Genomic DNA, 14114 nt, shown 5'->3' with positions numbered 1-14114 from the left:
AGTGTCAAACCCTTAATGACTAGACTTTATCAATTAAGTACATTTTTAAAGAGGTTTTTTTTTTTTAATCTTTCTTTTGGTTTATGTTTGATTTCGTTTTATAAAAACGAAAAGTTTTAAATCACTTCCTAAGTACTATTGTGCAACTGAGGACAGGAGAGATACCCAGAAAATCAGGAATAAGGGGCTCAGCTTGCTCCACATTATATTACTCCCCTGCTACCTTCAAAAATAAAATGATGTTACCTGTGGGAGAGGGGAGAGAGTTTAACCTTCCTAGTAAGCCAGCTTCCTCTCTATTACTTGCAAGGCACCCTACAGGGTGTGCAAAGGGCTCTCCTGGACTGCGGTATCAGGATTCTCACACATCTGTGGGAATCCAAACTCACCATCTCCAAATTACAGATTAAGTTTTAGTAAGGTTTATCACTTACCAAAGGACCACAATAGTTAAGAGATGCACTAGAGGCTAAAACTCTTGTGGACAAATGACTAAATCTTGACTCCTGCAACTACCTCTAACGTCCAGAGCACCACTGTCCCTCTCATTTGCATTTTATTCAGTAACAGTTACCTTGAGGAGGTGAAGCAAGTGTAGTTTCTTTTGTTTTCCTGTTGTGCCTCTGGTTGTCTCTCTTCAGAATGCAATTTTAGTTGTTAAAAGAACCATACTTTAGTGCAAACACCTAACATAGTGAATACTTTTCAAGTTAAAACATGTCCATTATTGTCATGTGCCCCTTAATGACGGGGACACAGTCTGAGAAATGTGTCCTTGAGCCATTTCGTCCTTGTGAGAACTTCACAGGGTGCACTGACATAAACCTAGATGGAACAGCCCACTGTGTACGTACGCATACACCCTGGCTGCGCAGGAGGTTCTATTGCCTCTAAGCTACAAACCGGTTCTGCAGGTTACTGTACTGAATATGGGAAGCAACTGTTGACACAGAGACAAGTATTTGTGTATCTAGACCTACCTAAACATGGAAAAAGGATAGTAAGATACAGTATTATAATTTTATGAAACCACTATCTTATATGTAGTCTGTCGTTGACCTAAAGGTCATTATGTGGCACATGACTGTATATATGTATGTCCTTTAGGACTTGCCCTCACAGGCATGTTCCCTCCAGAGACAACCATCATGTGTGTATAAGGTTTCACTTGTTCACTAAGGATAATGTCACTCAGATCCCTCAGTGAGTTTATCAGCACCATGCTGGTCTTGTCAGAGCAGCATTTTAGCTCCTGGGCTGTCATCCAAAGTCTTATTTCCAACACTATGGAGCAGAGATTATGCACAGCAGATGAAATGCTAAGCAGATGGGGCAGGCAATCTGATTCAAGAACTTCTGACATCAGGAGAGGTCACTGAACTTCCTGAATTTTTCCCCTTTGGACCTCATGCACACTCTCAAGGGTATTGTTGACTCGAGGCTACTCAAATCCAGGCAGGACACAATAAGGCTGACTGTTTTCATCAAAATCTTAGGTAGAGGGAGCCCACTCTTGGTTGGTAATTCATCTGTTCATTTAATTCAAGAATATTTTTTTGAAAACCTGCCCCATGTTCTATGTGCTCAAAAGCTAAGATCCCTGCCTCCTGGAGTAGACATGAACAAACCAGAAAACATACAAATGTTAGCAGCTGATATGAGGAAGAGGGACAAGAATACATCAGAGCAAAGTGAAGAGGATTAGGAACGCCAAGGGGGACAAGAAGTGTAGCAGTCGGTAAGGCCTCACTGAGAAGGTATGAGGTGGAGAAAGGCTTGTAGGATGGAGGGAAAGCTGGGTAAAGAACCTGCAGGGGCAGAGGACCTGGAGCAGGCCAGCGTGGCTGGAGTGGAGAGAACGGGATATGGGCTTGGAGAAGGCCAGGGAGTTGAGGAGGAGACCCTTCGGCTCCTGTCAGGCCTTTACTCTTTTGAACAGTCACTCTGGCTACTCTATTAGGACAGACTGGAAGGGGCAAAGAGGGGTCTCTAACAATTAATCCAAGCCAGATAGACAGACACAGGTCACAGCAATGGGAGAACTAGCTGATGACACTTGCTGTCACGCCCTCCCCTCACATTCCCCACAGCCTGCCTTCCAGACCCTCCTCCCTCTTCCAAGCTGCACCTGTCCCCCAAACCAGCCTGACAAGAGCTCCCTCAGCCCAATCCACCTCTAAATTTCTTAATATACAACTTGTCCTTGCTGTTCAAAGATAGCAGCATCTCTCTGTCCTAAATTCCCCAGAGACCCTAATTCCATCCCCACAGACACTCCCTAAAGAGCCTTGCTTCGAAATGCAGCCCTGTATTACTATGCACCTCCATTCCTGGGCTCCCCTCCTTAGCTTGTGTTTTCCCGATCCTATAAAACCTCCGTCACAGACCTTGCCATTTTTCTGGGCATCCAGATTCCTTCTCTCTCCTGTTTTGCTCTAATCTCTGTCTTTCCACTCACTTCTTTAGCCTTGGCTAGTTACCAGCTCTACCACCCCATCTCTGGACAGCCCCAGCAGTGGTATGTGATTGCCCTCTCTGCCAGCCCTCTTCAAACTCTCCCTTGCTGCCTCAACCCTACTGTTAACCAGTTCTTATCCTAACTTTCTGTCTCTGCTCCCCAACACCCAGCAGGTGCTCCCCTGGACTTCAGGCCCCATGGAGCACTATAGGGCTCCTGGCCTATTTGGTTCTTATCTCACATTTCTGTGGGTGGGTCCAGATCTTTCTCTTCAACCCGACTTCTGTCTTAGGGTGGACTTGCACTGCGTTTCCAGCCACTGAAAGGGCTGCCAGCACCTGGATGTTGTCCCACTAAGCTCTCAAACCTAATATTCCTAAAACAGATTCCTGCTGTACTTGATTTATATAATGACACTGGTCACAGACTCCTGATTATTATTAACACATGGCTTTATCTCCCCTAAGTTTTAAGCGGTTTGAAAGCAGAGATCCTATCTTATATTTATACTCCCAAGCATTTTATGAAACTGAGCCCTTTTACAAGTAGTATAAATATAAGTTAAATAAATTATAAATATATAAATAAATAAATATTTAACTTATATTAATTTTTGATCAGTGCTGTCTGAAAATTAAGCTTTTCTTTTTAAGGAATATTTGATTAAAAAATATTGGTCACTGTTTTCTGTAAAAGGCATTACTTGAACTAGAATTAAAATTCTCATCTCTTGAAGGTCTGACCAATGTTAATTCAGAAATATTATTTATCCAGATTTTTTTAGGTAGGTCCAATCATGTACATGATTTACTATCCCAGAAACCACAATGTTCGTGGAAAGTTACACTGTTGGCCACCGAATTATGGCTGATAAAATTTTCGCACAATTTATAAAAAGAACACTTGTCAATAAAAAGCCAAAAACAAAGTATTGAGGGTTTTTTTTTTTTTCCAGGGGGAACGGGGAGGCAGGGGGAAGCATATAATAAAAAAGTAAGGACAAAATGCCAGGAAGAAAAAAATATTTTCTTTTCAAAAGGACAGATGGGAAGTGAGATCAGTGGCTTCCAGGCCTTTGTAAGTAGCAGGGCTTGGCTTCCTCCCCAGGTCAATGGTTTGTAGATGATTATCAGTCTCATGTAAGCAGAAGAGGAAAAGAACCAGAGGAAAAATCAACATCAGGATGTTATTGAAAGAGAAATGGAGCAACCACATTTTTCTACGCAGTGTTGAAAATGGTCTAGGATTCTCCCGCATTTTAACATTTCAAAAAGAAAAATTTCTAGGATTCTCAAATTTTAAATCATCTTTACTCTGTATTTCCATCCTTCCTTTCAAACTGTCTTGCTCAGACACTGATGTTGGTAACATACCACAAGTATCAGTAGGAAAAGCACCTGAAGAGTCATTCCTCACCCTGACTTTGCACTTGGTTCTACAAGTTTCACACCCATAAATACAGCACAGAAATCCTAAAATGACAAGCTCTTTTAATTGTGGCAAAATACATAAAACATAAAATTTGCCGGCAGCACCTGTGGCTCAAGGAGTAGGGCGCCGGTCCCATATGCCGGAGGTGGCGGGTTCAAACCTAGTCCCGGTCAAAAAACCACAAAAAAAAAAAAAAAAAAAGAAAAACATAAAATTTGCCATATTAACCATTTTTAAGTGTACAGTTCAATGGCATTAAGTGCATTCTCACTGCTCAGACTTCTCTACCATCCATCTCCAGAACTCTTCGTCTTCCCAAACTAAATCTCCGTATCCATTAAACACTCTCTCCCCATTGCCACCCCCCAGCCCCTGGCACCCACCATTCTATTTTCTGTCTCTCGGAATTTGATTACTTTAGGGGCCTCACATAAGTGGAATCACACAGTATCTGTCCTTTTCTGACCGGGTTATTTCATGACATTATTTCATAATGTCCTCAAGGTCCATCCATGTTTTAACATACTCCGTTGTATACAAAAACCACATTTTATCTTTTTGTCCCGCGATGGATATTTGGGTTGCTTCTACTGTGACTAGTGCCGCCATGAACATCAGTGTACAAGCAAGTATGTCTTTAATCCCTGCCTTCAAGTCTTTTGGGCATACACCCAAAGTCAATCCAATATGCTGTTTTTATCCTTCTACAGCCAGCAGTTCTCAACCTGTGGGTTGCGACCCCTTTGTGAAAATGAAAATACATCGCGGCATTATTAAGGTTGAGAACCACTGTTCTATACACACACTGTCCCTTGTTTATACTAGACACCAAAGTCTAATTTTTATTAAATATGAATAGTATCCGTAAGTTGCCTCCCAACATCCTTTTTTACTGTCTGCTGCTTTTTACATAGTCTGTCACTTTACATAATGGCACAAACATTAGTAAGTTGTGTCAGGACAGAAGCAGCTTAAAAGCCAGTTGAAGATTCAGTGGGTTCATCTCCACCGTTAAGAACGTCACCACCAACAGAATCATCTGTAAAGGACATCCACTTGAAGGAGATCGTGAGTGGAAATCAATAGTCAGCCCCAAATTTGTGTCTCTGAAAGGAAAGGGAGGAGTCCCGAAGATTACTTCCAGTTTTACAAAGATCTGTCATTTCTTAAGAAGCCAGTTGACTTAACGTTGCTTGATCTAAAACATTAATCTAATTGCCTGTTAACAGTTTACCTATAATTTTGCTCATGGAAAAGTAAGTTCTCAGACTTATGGCTAGTAAACTTGGTAGGGCCACAAAATTTTAAGAACAACAAAGGTTCATTAATCACTAGGAGGTATACTATACTTCCGACCATGTTTCACCTATATTTTTTAATTTCTGAAATGATCTAATTTCCACCAAACCAAATCATGGATCTGGCAGACACTTTTACAAATCTAGTCACTGAAACTTCCACATGTGACAAAGGGTGTTAATATTCACTTCATGAATCAAAGAAAAGTAACCTAAATTCATAATAATTTTACTAATCTGTAATGAAGGGACAGGTATTCTAGGACCCAGAGTGCCAGGGATTACATGCACATGGAGGTGGGTGGGCAGTCATGTAAACGCAGCGCTGAGCCCTCTTCAGGACCACGGCCTCGGATGACACTTGAACACAAAACGCACAAAAAGCAGTTGAGACAACATAAGGATGTGTTCAGTGTGGACAGAGAGCGTCCAGTGTAGAAGGGGAGTAAGAGAGGGATTAACAGAATGGGAAAACCAGTAGCAGAAGGATTAAGAGAATGGACTTAAATAGTTTCAGGGGTTGTGAGGTTTCAAGTGACCTCTAAAGAGTGAGATAGCTCGAGGAGAGGAGACACTGCTGGCACAGGAGCCATGACATAGATAGACCCCAAGGCACAAAGGTCTGAGTCTGAAAAAAGAAGAGCCATCAGCTAACGATGGCTGCATTTCCCGTGACATTCCTATCTCTGGCCATGGCAGATAATCCTTTACTTCGTAAATATTCTAAGAGTTGGGAACCATCATTTTGACTGTTTTAAACCTACATTTACTTTATCGCTCTCTCTTTTTTATTGTCAACACTCTTCTCCCATCCTTAGGCAAATATATCTAACCAATAAATCTTTTTTCCATACAACTCATTTTCAGAGAGCATCCAGCTGTCCTTGGATCTGATCAGTAAGGGCTCAGACCAGCAAGTGCCCGGCTGAGAAATGTATGAACTTATCATCTCCCTCTACACTTATATTTAAGCCCAGGAAATCTCCTCTCCCCTCAGCATGTACTGTGCTTACTATTTCCTAGCCCACTTGCTATCATTTTTCCATATGAAAAGAATATTCTCCCCTGAGATAATTTTTTCCCTGCCACTAATAATATAATGCTAATTCTGCTCTTATTCTAAGAAGGCAGAGACAGAAAGGAGGAGTCTGTGGCATTGCTAAGACATTTTACTCATTTAGCTGATAAGAGAGTTAATAACATCACCAAGAAAATTTAGCAAGAAAGCACAGTAATGGCCTTACTGATGAGAAAGTGGAATTTTATATATATATATGTATATGTATATGTATATCTCTAATAATGGAACCCAAACTCAACTGGAGCCCTCACAATTCCTATAATAGGGATCAAAGCTGAAATTCAAACTCCTTAATCTTTGGAAAACCTCCCAAACAGAATATAACTTTTGCTCATTCTTTCATGACCAGCAAAATGTCAGTGAATTCTTTGCCTTTCCTAAAATACATGTGTCTGGTATCACCAGGGAAGTAGTTACAGGAAAAAGGGACAAAGGGGTTTTTCTCAAAGTTTCGATTATCTGATTCTATAATTGCTTAAACATCCAGGTATCCTGTCCTTGGAGTAAAAGATGATACTAAATTAATGCATCTTGGTTATTTGGTTTGTTTCTTAAGCAATTCTGTCTCAGACCTGATTTGACTTTATATCATGGGTTACAAACTCAAAAGGAAAAAAAAAAAAAAAAAACAACTTTGTTGCTCTAACATCAAGAACATACATTTCATGATCAGAGAAACTTGAAATAACCTTTAGTTTCCTCAGAGAATATTACAGAAAAAACTTGTCAGCATGGAGGAAAATTTATAATCATTTGATGTTTCTCATTTGTTGCCAAACCACAGGCAAAAGGTATTATTCTGAGGTTCCCATTTATCTGTCCTTTCCTGTGTAGTCTGTTCGTGTAATGAAGTTTTCAAAGCATGGTATTTGGGGGGCATGATTAGAGTCCATTTGCCAGGTGCAACGTATCCTCACAGCAACATCACACTAACAGTCAATTTCATTCCCATGCTATTCCTTCTTTTTAGGAAAGAAGATGTAAAGAATAATCATTTTTCTGCCCATACATTTCTAACAAATCAGAAAGAGTGAACATCTGTGCTAATTCTCACCTCTGTTGTTAACTGGAGTCTCTTACATTTGATAGGGCAAAACTAACTTCAAGGATTATAATTATTGTAAACATGGAAGTTTCTAAAGACAATTCAATATACACAGAACCGTATGGAAAAGGTTATGTCTTAGGGAGTAGGATTAGAAAGGTGGTGAGAAGGAAATTATAACGTCAATTATTCCAATATTTGTCTGCCATTTATCTTTTTCTATAAGTATGCAGTACCTTTTAAACTGAACAATGAAGATCAATGAAGCTTAATAAATAAGGCAGATCAGTTCACAGAAGACAGGGCTTAGATGGAAACAGCATCAGGCAGAGAAATGTCCGCGTTCGAGCACTAAGGTGGAGAACAAGGAAGACAGCACTGGTCCCAGGGCACCAAGGGAAGTAACCAGAACCTCTAAATACACCGAGGTGATTCTAGGTTGCCAGGAATCCAACACCACTGGGTTTCCAGGAGAAAGAATGTTTCTCTCCCTACTCTCTAGTCTCAGTTTCTTGGTTACTCAGTCACAGGCCATAGCCTGAAAGACTTCAACTCTGTGGACAATGGCTCACATAAAGAGTTGTGCTGAGTCCTCCACATTCCTCAAGGAAAGCACCTACGTGACACCAGGGAGTGATGTCATGACATTCCTTGGCTAACCCCGAGCCCTACAATGGGAGCCCACATACACTTTAGGGCCTCTCAGTGGGGCCTCCCAAAGTACCATCCAGGAGAATGCACAACATAAACCCCCACTGCTTCCCAGCAAAGCCCAGCCTTAAGGCCCTATGGTGCACAACCAAACCGCCTAAACCAAAATTTAAATCTAAACGAATCTCCTACAACACAAGGGGCAACTGCACCCACCAAATCAGCTCAAAGTATAACAGTTTTATTCTAGATAAAACATACACACATTTTTGCAAGTATATAATTAACATGCAAAGTTAATACCATTAAAAATGAACAATTCATGAAGGAATGCTCGAAAAAATATAATGACATAACTTTTTCTCTTAAATAACATCTTGTTATTTTTACCTTTAAAAATCACAAACTAACCAAACAATACTTCAATAAACAGAAAAACACTGTTTGTAAAGACCAAGTACATGGTTCTGTTGAGAGAAATGTAAAGTTATTTACCTGAAAGTCATCATAAGGGAACAGCAGCATCTCCCTTAAACAGTCATTCAGGATCTGAGTCTTCTTCTGGACAATGACATTTTCATAATCTAATGGCTCAATTAGCTTTGGCTTTGCCTGCAAGGCAAAAAGTGAAACATTCTTATAAACAAATGCAATTTCCTAGGATTAAAGGGCTTAAGACATTCTACTGTTTTGTATTTTCTACCATTATACTATGGTAGTTTTGCTATTAGAAAGTAGACAAAAATAAAAATAAAAATTTTCAAAGGGACAAAAGATGCTTCATGGAATCCTGTCTATATTGATGCACTGAACTCTGGTGCAGTTTCCAGTCATTTCCCAGGTCACCCTAACTACACCTGTCCCCTTTCAAGGTGTAGGGTCTGCCAGACCTATTCTGACCTGGTCCAGCCATGACCTGGAAGTCAACATTAAATGCCCAGAATAGCTCCAGCCATGACACCATCCCCTCTTGGCCCAGGGCCTAAATGCATCATTATTTCATATAAGACTACACAGAACACTTCTCTGAGTCTCAAAATATCCCTGTCCATCACAAAGTATCTATACTTACATACGTAGCATCTAAACATAGAAAAAGAATGAGATGAACCAAAATCAGGCAAGCAGAGGAGAGGAGCTTACAGGTACACTCCAGAAGACGGGGTTGTCTGTCACTAACACACACCGAGTAGAAGGCAAGGGCAGGAAGTGGAGAACACGCCTTTTCTAGCAATTTCCAAAGTTAGTCTTTTTGGTTAAAATCTGTTGTCCATTATTGCCGCCTATTTATGGATCACTTTACACATGCAAGGCACCACTGGGCTACAGGTTGGGGATAAAGATACATATTCAGCTAACTTTAGAGCAGCATGCCAAATGCTAAAATTGGACATATACATAGGGTGTTATCAGAAGTAACCAAGTCCATTACATCAGTAGTTACTATAAGATTATTTCTGAAACTGTTAATTGAAAAATCATCTGATACAATCTCAAGAAATGCTATATATATTTAAAATGACAATTTATATATGGCAGCTACGACAGATGTCCAGAAAGTAACCAGCCGTGTAATATGAAGTACAGTTTTAACAATGGCTACTTTTCAACAGCCCTCTATATTAAAGACACCTGGTATGTGGCATCTAAGTAGATAACTGTGACCAAGGCTGCTATGTGTTCCCCAAACCTGACTCCTTTCCTTTACTTTTTTTTTTTTTGAGACAGATTCTCACTATGTCGCCCTTGGTATAGTACCATGGCAACACAGCTCACAGCAAGCTCAAACTTTTGGGCTTAAGCGATTCTCTTGCCTCAGCCTTCCAAGTAGCTGGGACTACAGGCACCCACCACAACGCCTGGCTATTTTTTTGCTATAATTGTTGTTTTGCAGGCCTGGGCCAGGTTTGAACCCGCCAGCCCCAGTATATGTGGCCTGCACTGAGCTACGGGCACCAAGCCCTGACTCCTTTTCTTCTTAGTACAAGGAGACACATTTCCCCCACCTCCCCATGGCCCTGTATACCCACATGAGGTCTCCTAACCAATGACATATGAGCAGAAAGGATGTAGCCACTGCCTCACCTGACCCTCCTGCTACTGTCCTATGCCAGCCATACACAAAGGATCCAGCAGGGGACTGGGAGGCCTGAGGAGAAGATGGAGCTCATAGACAAAGGGGTTCCGCATCCTGGATCACCCTGCAGAGGCTGCCTGCTTAAAATAAGCATGAAATATCCAGGGAGCAAGCATGAAACCTCTATGGTGCTCAGCCTCAGCCACTGAGACTGCAGAGCTGTCTGCTGTGGCAGTAGGCCTGCTCTGTCTAATATAGGTACAAATGCTCATATTTAACTGGAGTCCACAAAGATGTTTTGACATGCTAAAAAAAATACCTACAACAACAGTACAATTATTGTCATTAAGTAAAATATGTGCTATAGACAGGAACTAAAATATGCAAAATCAAAAAATAAAGCCACAGACTGAAAGTCTAAGAAATATTTAATAGTGAAAGTATAAGTCCTATAAAAGTCTGTAATGTTAAGCTGTTTTTACATTCACAAAAGGCAAGAAAAGATTTATACAAAGTAATTATTTTGTTTTTGTTTTGAGACAGAGTTTCACTTTGTCGCTCTGGGTAGAGTGCCCTGGTATTATAGCTGACAGCAACCTCAACTCCTGGGCTCAACCAATTCACTTGCCTCTGCCTCCCAAGTAGCTGGAACTACAAGTGCCTGCCACAACTCACAGCTATTTTTTAGAGACGGGGTCTCACTCTTGCTTAGGTTGGTCTTGAATTCGTGAGCTCTAGGAATCCACTGGTCTCGGCCTCCCAGAGTGCTAGGATTACAGGCGTGAGCCATCACACCCAGCCCAAAGTAATTATTTTGTAAATAAGAATTGCCACAAAAAATAAAAATATTTCCAAAATATTTTAATTCAATGTTTAAAAAATCATTTGTTTGCCACACTGCATGTGGTAACCAGTGAATAAATGCTTACTGGCAAAATGAATGGATGATTTATAACATTTTCCTTACAAACGATGCCCATATTCCTAATAAAGCCCAAATATGCACACAGCTTTCTAAAATCCCATTAACAAAGAGATCACATGGACAAATATTGCAGAATGGCTGGCTTACAAAGTGTCTGCCACATAAGCACGGGCAGGGACGCCCCACTCAGCAAGCTTCACCACCATCCCATTAAGCCACAGCCACAACCTCCAACCAGGCCTGAGAGCAACCAAATGGGCAGAGTGGCGTTACGATAAAACTTTAGTCACAAAAACAAGCAATAGCCAGACTTGGCCCGAGGACATCGTTTGCTGACTAGTGCTTTAAAGTTGTCCTTAGCCCTCAACAATTAATCCCTTCATCAATTTAATAATGCTTTATGTTCATTTTCCATGTTTATATGTGACCCTTAAATGTATCCAATGATTATTTCTCATCTATTTAACTAAACTTAGCTGCTTAAAAGACTTAATAATAAGAATATTTGTAAGTCAGTTCTGCCTATCTAGCACACCAAATAATGCTTTGTTAATTAGATGAATTATTGCTTAAAGGTATCTTGGAGGCATCTAATGTCAGAATGTAATCTTGTGGATATTGGTATTAACTTGCTTTTGTGTGCCAAAGTGTAACTTTCCAGGTGTCTTCACTCCACAACTTAATCCACCCAAGAACTGAGGCTAGAAACTGAGGCTTTCAAGATGAGCTAACTGCCCAAAGTACCCAGCCCTACTGGATTAGGACCCAGACTTCTGCCCAAAATAACTCTTCACCTATCCTGGCCTCCCTTCTGAGAGTCTGTACTCACCAACACTCAACCTCAGTATGTGTGTGAAAGAGACTTGATAAGACAGCATTTCTATTAAAGATGGATGATGCCAGCCTGGATGCGGAGAGAAGGGAACACTTTTGCACTGTTGGTGAGATCACAAACTAATACAACCTCTACGAAAAGAAGTATGGAGAATTCTCGAAGAACTAAAAGTGGATCTTTCATTTGACTCCACAATCCCATTACTAGGTATCTACCCAGAAGAAAAGAAATCATTTTACCACAAGGACATTTGCACCAGGTTTATTGTAGCTCAAATCACAATTGCTAAGACATGGAAGCAACTCAAGTGCCGATCAACCCATGAATGGAGTAACAAATTGTTGTATGATGTATACCACAGGGTAATATTCAGCCATAAGAAAAGATGGAGACTTTACATCTTTTGTGTTTACCTGGATGGAGTTGAAACCCAAGTACAGTCTAGTGAGGAGGGGGGGAGGGGAGGCAGAGGGGAGGGGGGGGGAGAAGGCAGGATCTTAGCTAACATGCTTGCAGTATGAGGGTGTCCAGCACGCCTCCTGGGCAAAGGGCTCAAGGACAACTTCAACTTTACCTTAGAAACGAAAACAATGTAACCTTAAAAAAAAAAAAAAAAGATGGATGCTGCCTGTGTTACCCGGGCAAGCCCTCCATGGGCCAGATCCTCACAGAAGATTGGCTTGTGAGAATGTGAAACTTATACAAACCCTAAGGAAGGTCACTTAATGAAGGAACGCCTGGAGACCTGACTGGGCTTGAGAGGTTTCAGCAGCTGTGGGGACATCCAGGGAAAAGAGGTCCCCAGGAGTGGTGCACCTGCTGCCTAAACTAAGAACAAGGCAGAAACCTGCTTCAAATACCAATACCTGGCACAGTGCCTCCCTTCTACACATGGCCTTTGAGGGGAGAAACTACCAGAGGAAAAAGGCTGGCAAAGGGAGATTGGTGAGAGACCCGAGGGAGAGGGGACCAGGAGACAGACCCCTGGGGTGGGGGCAACACAGGGAGGAAGAGAAAGAAGCTACGAGAATAAATGCCAGAAGAGAGGGGTCTGACAGAGCTGGAGGTGGGTCTGCGGGAAGGAGCACTGCTGTGTGCACCAAACCACGGGTTCAGAGTATAAACACATATTCTCCACTCCTCTTAAAACCGATGATTCGGAGGTTTCAGCTGTTCACTGTTGTTCAACTCCACTAAGCTCTTCCAGGTGCTGGGGGTGGGGATAGCCCTCTAGGGTAGAGAACGGATTGGCCTGCAGCACGACTGGTAGCAGGAACGTCACACAAACTGCAAAATGATGTAGGCTAAATACCAAACTGCCAGTCCCTACTCCTGGTACGGAGAAGGCTTGGCACAGACTTAGTGCATGGCCTTGGTTTTAAAGCCACTGCAGCACACTGAAGTTGAATCCTTCCCCAGGTGGGTAACAGAGCTACTAGGGTGAAGTTCTTAATTTTCTACCTTTAAAAGAAAGCCAGAATGACCCAAATGAAACATAGTGGGGAATAGAACTGCTCCAAGGCCATGAGCATCCCACGTACTGTGTTTTCCTAAGTGTGGCAGGAGCTGGCTCACTCCTCAGCGGTTCTAAGAGTGTATTCTCAGGAATAGGCAATTCAGCATCACCTGGGAACTGGTTACAATTGTAAATTCCAAGGTCCTAGCCCAGATCCCAGTCAGAAACCCCAGGAGCCGAAACCAGATACCTGTGTTTGAGTAAGTTCTCAGGAGGTTCTGAAAACCCCATGGTCAATAATGATGCCCAGGAACTGTGCTCGAATTTTTAAATTGAGACAGGAACAAGCACATCCAAGTGCTGAGCTTTCTCCCCTCCTCAAGGTGACAGACACCTTTAAGGACCTGGGTCTTCCCCCCCCCGGGCAATGTATATTCACATTGCTTTCTATAATTATATACATGGTTTGGCAAGGGTGGGGGGAGAGGTTATAATTCCCCAGGGAATGGCCTGTGCGAAAGTGAGTTTATGAAGCCCTGGGGTAGGGGGAGAGCCAGGCTTGCAAACAATTAATTCAGTGAGACTTCAAGCCTGTGAAGGAGGAGTGAGAATTCTTCAGGTGGCCCTGAAGTCCCCATATTGGGACAGATGCTCAAGCCAGCAGCAGCAGAATCCTTCCTCTAAAACAAACCTCACACACAAAGCAAATACGGTACAACAAAGTTAGGGCAGAGCTGCTCTAGCCCTGTGGCCCACAGTCCTTTGCCATGTAACTGAAGCGCCACCACCCTCAACCTACTAAGAGGGAGCCTTTCCTTCCCCTGCTGCTGTGTCCTGAGCAGTAGGCCTTGGGTTAC

At 41.9% G+C, this 14114-nt stretch overlaps 1 protein-coding gene across 21 annotated transcripts in view; it reads right to left on the bottom strand.

Moving 5' to 3' along the window:
• Positions 1-14114, bottom strand: part of DOCK9 (dedicator of cytokinesis 9) — a 288860-nt gene that overhangs the window by 159743 nt on the left and 115003 nt on the right. For all 21 annotated transcript variants that reach the window (XM_053563270.1, XM_053563264.1, XM_053563279.1 and 18 more), the window contains exon 2: positions 8460-8576. In XM_053563270.1, the coding sequence (XP_053419245.1) occupies positions 8460-8576 (117 nt within the window). The remainder of the gene's footprint in view (positions 1-8459; positions 8577-14114) is intronic.

The sequence above is a fragment of the Nycticebus coucang genome, chromosome 15, assembly GCF_027406575.1.
Source record: "Nycticebus coucang isolate mNycCou1 chromosome 15, mNycCou1.pri, whole genome shotgun sequence".
NCBI lineage: Eukaryota > Metazoa > Chordata > Mammalia > Primates > Lorisidae > Nycticebus > Nycticebus coucang.
This window is presented reverse-complemented; position numbering and strand designations above follow the sequence as displayed.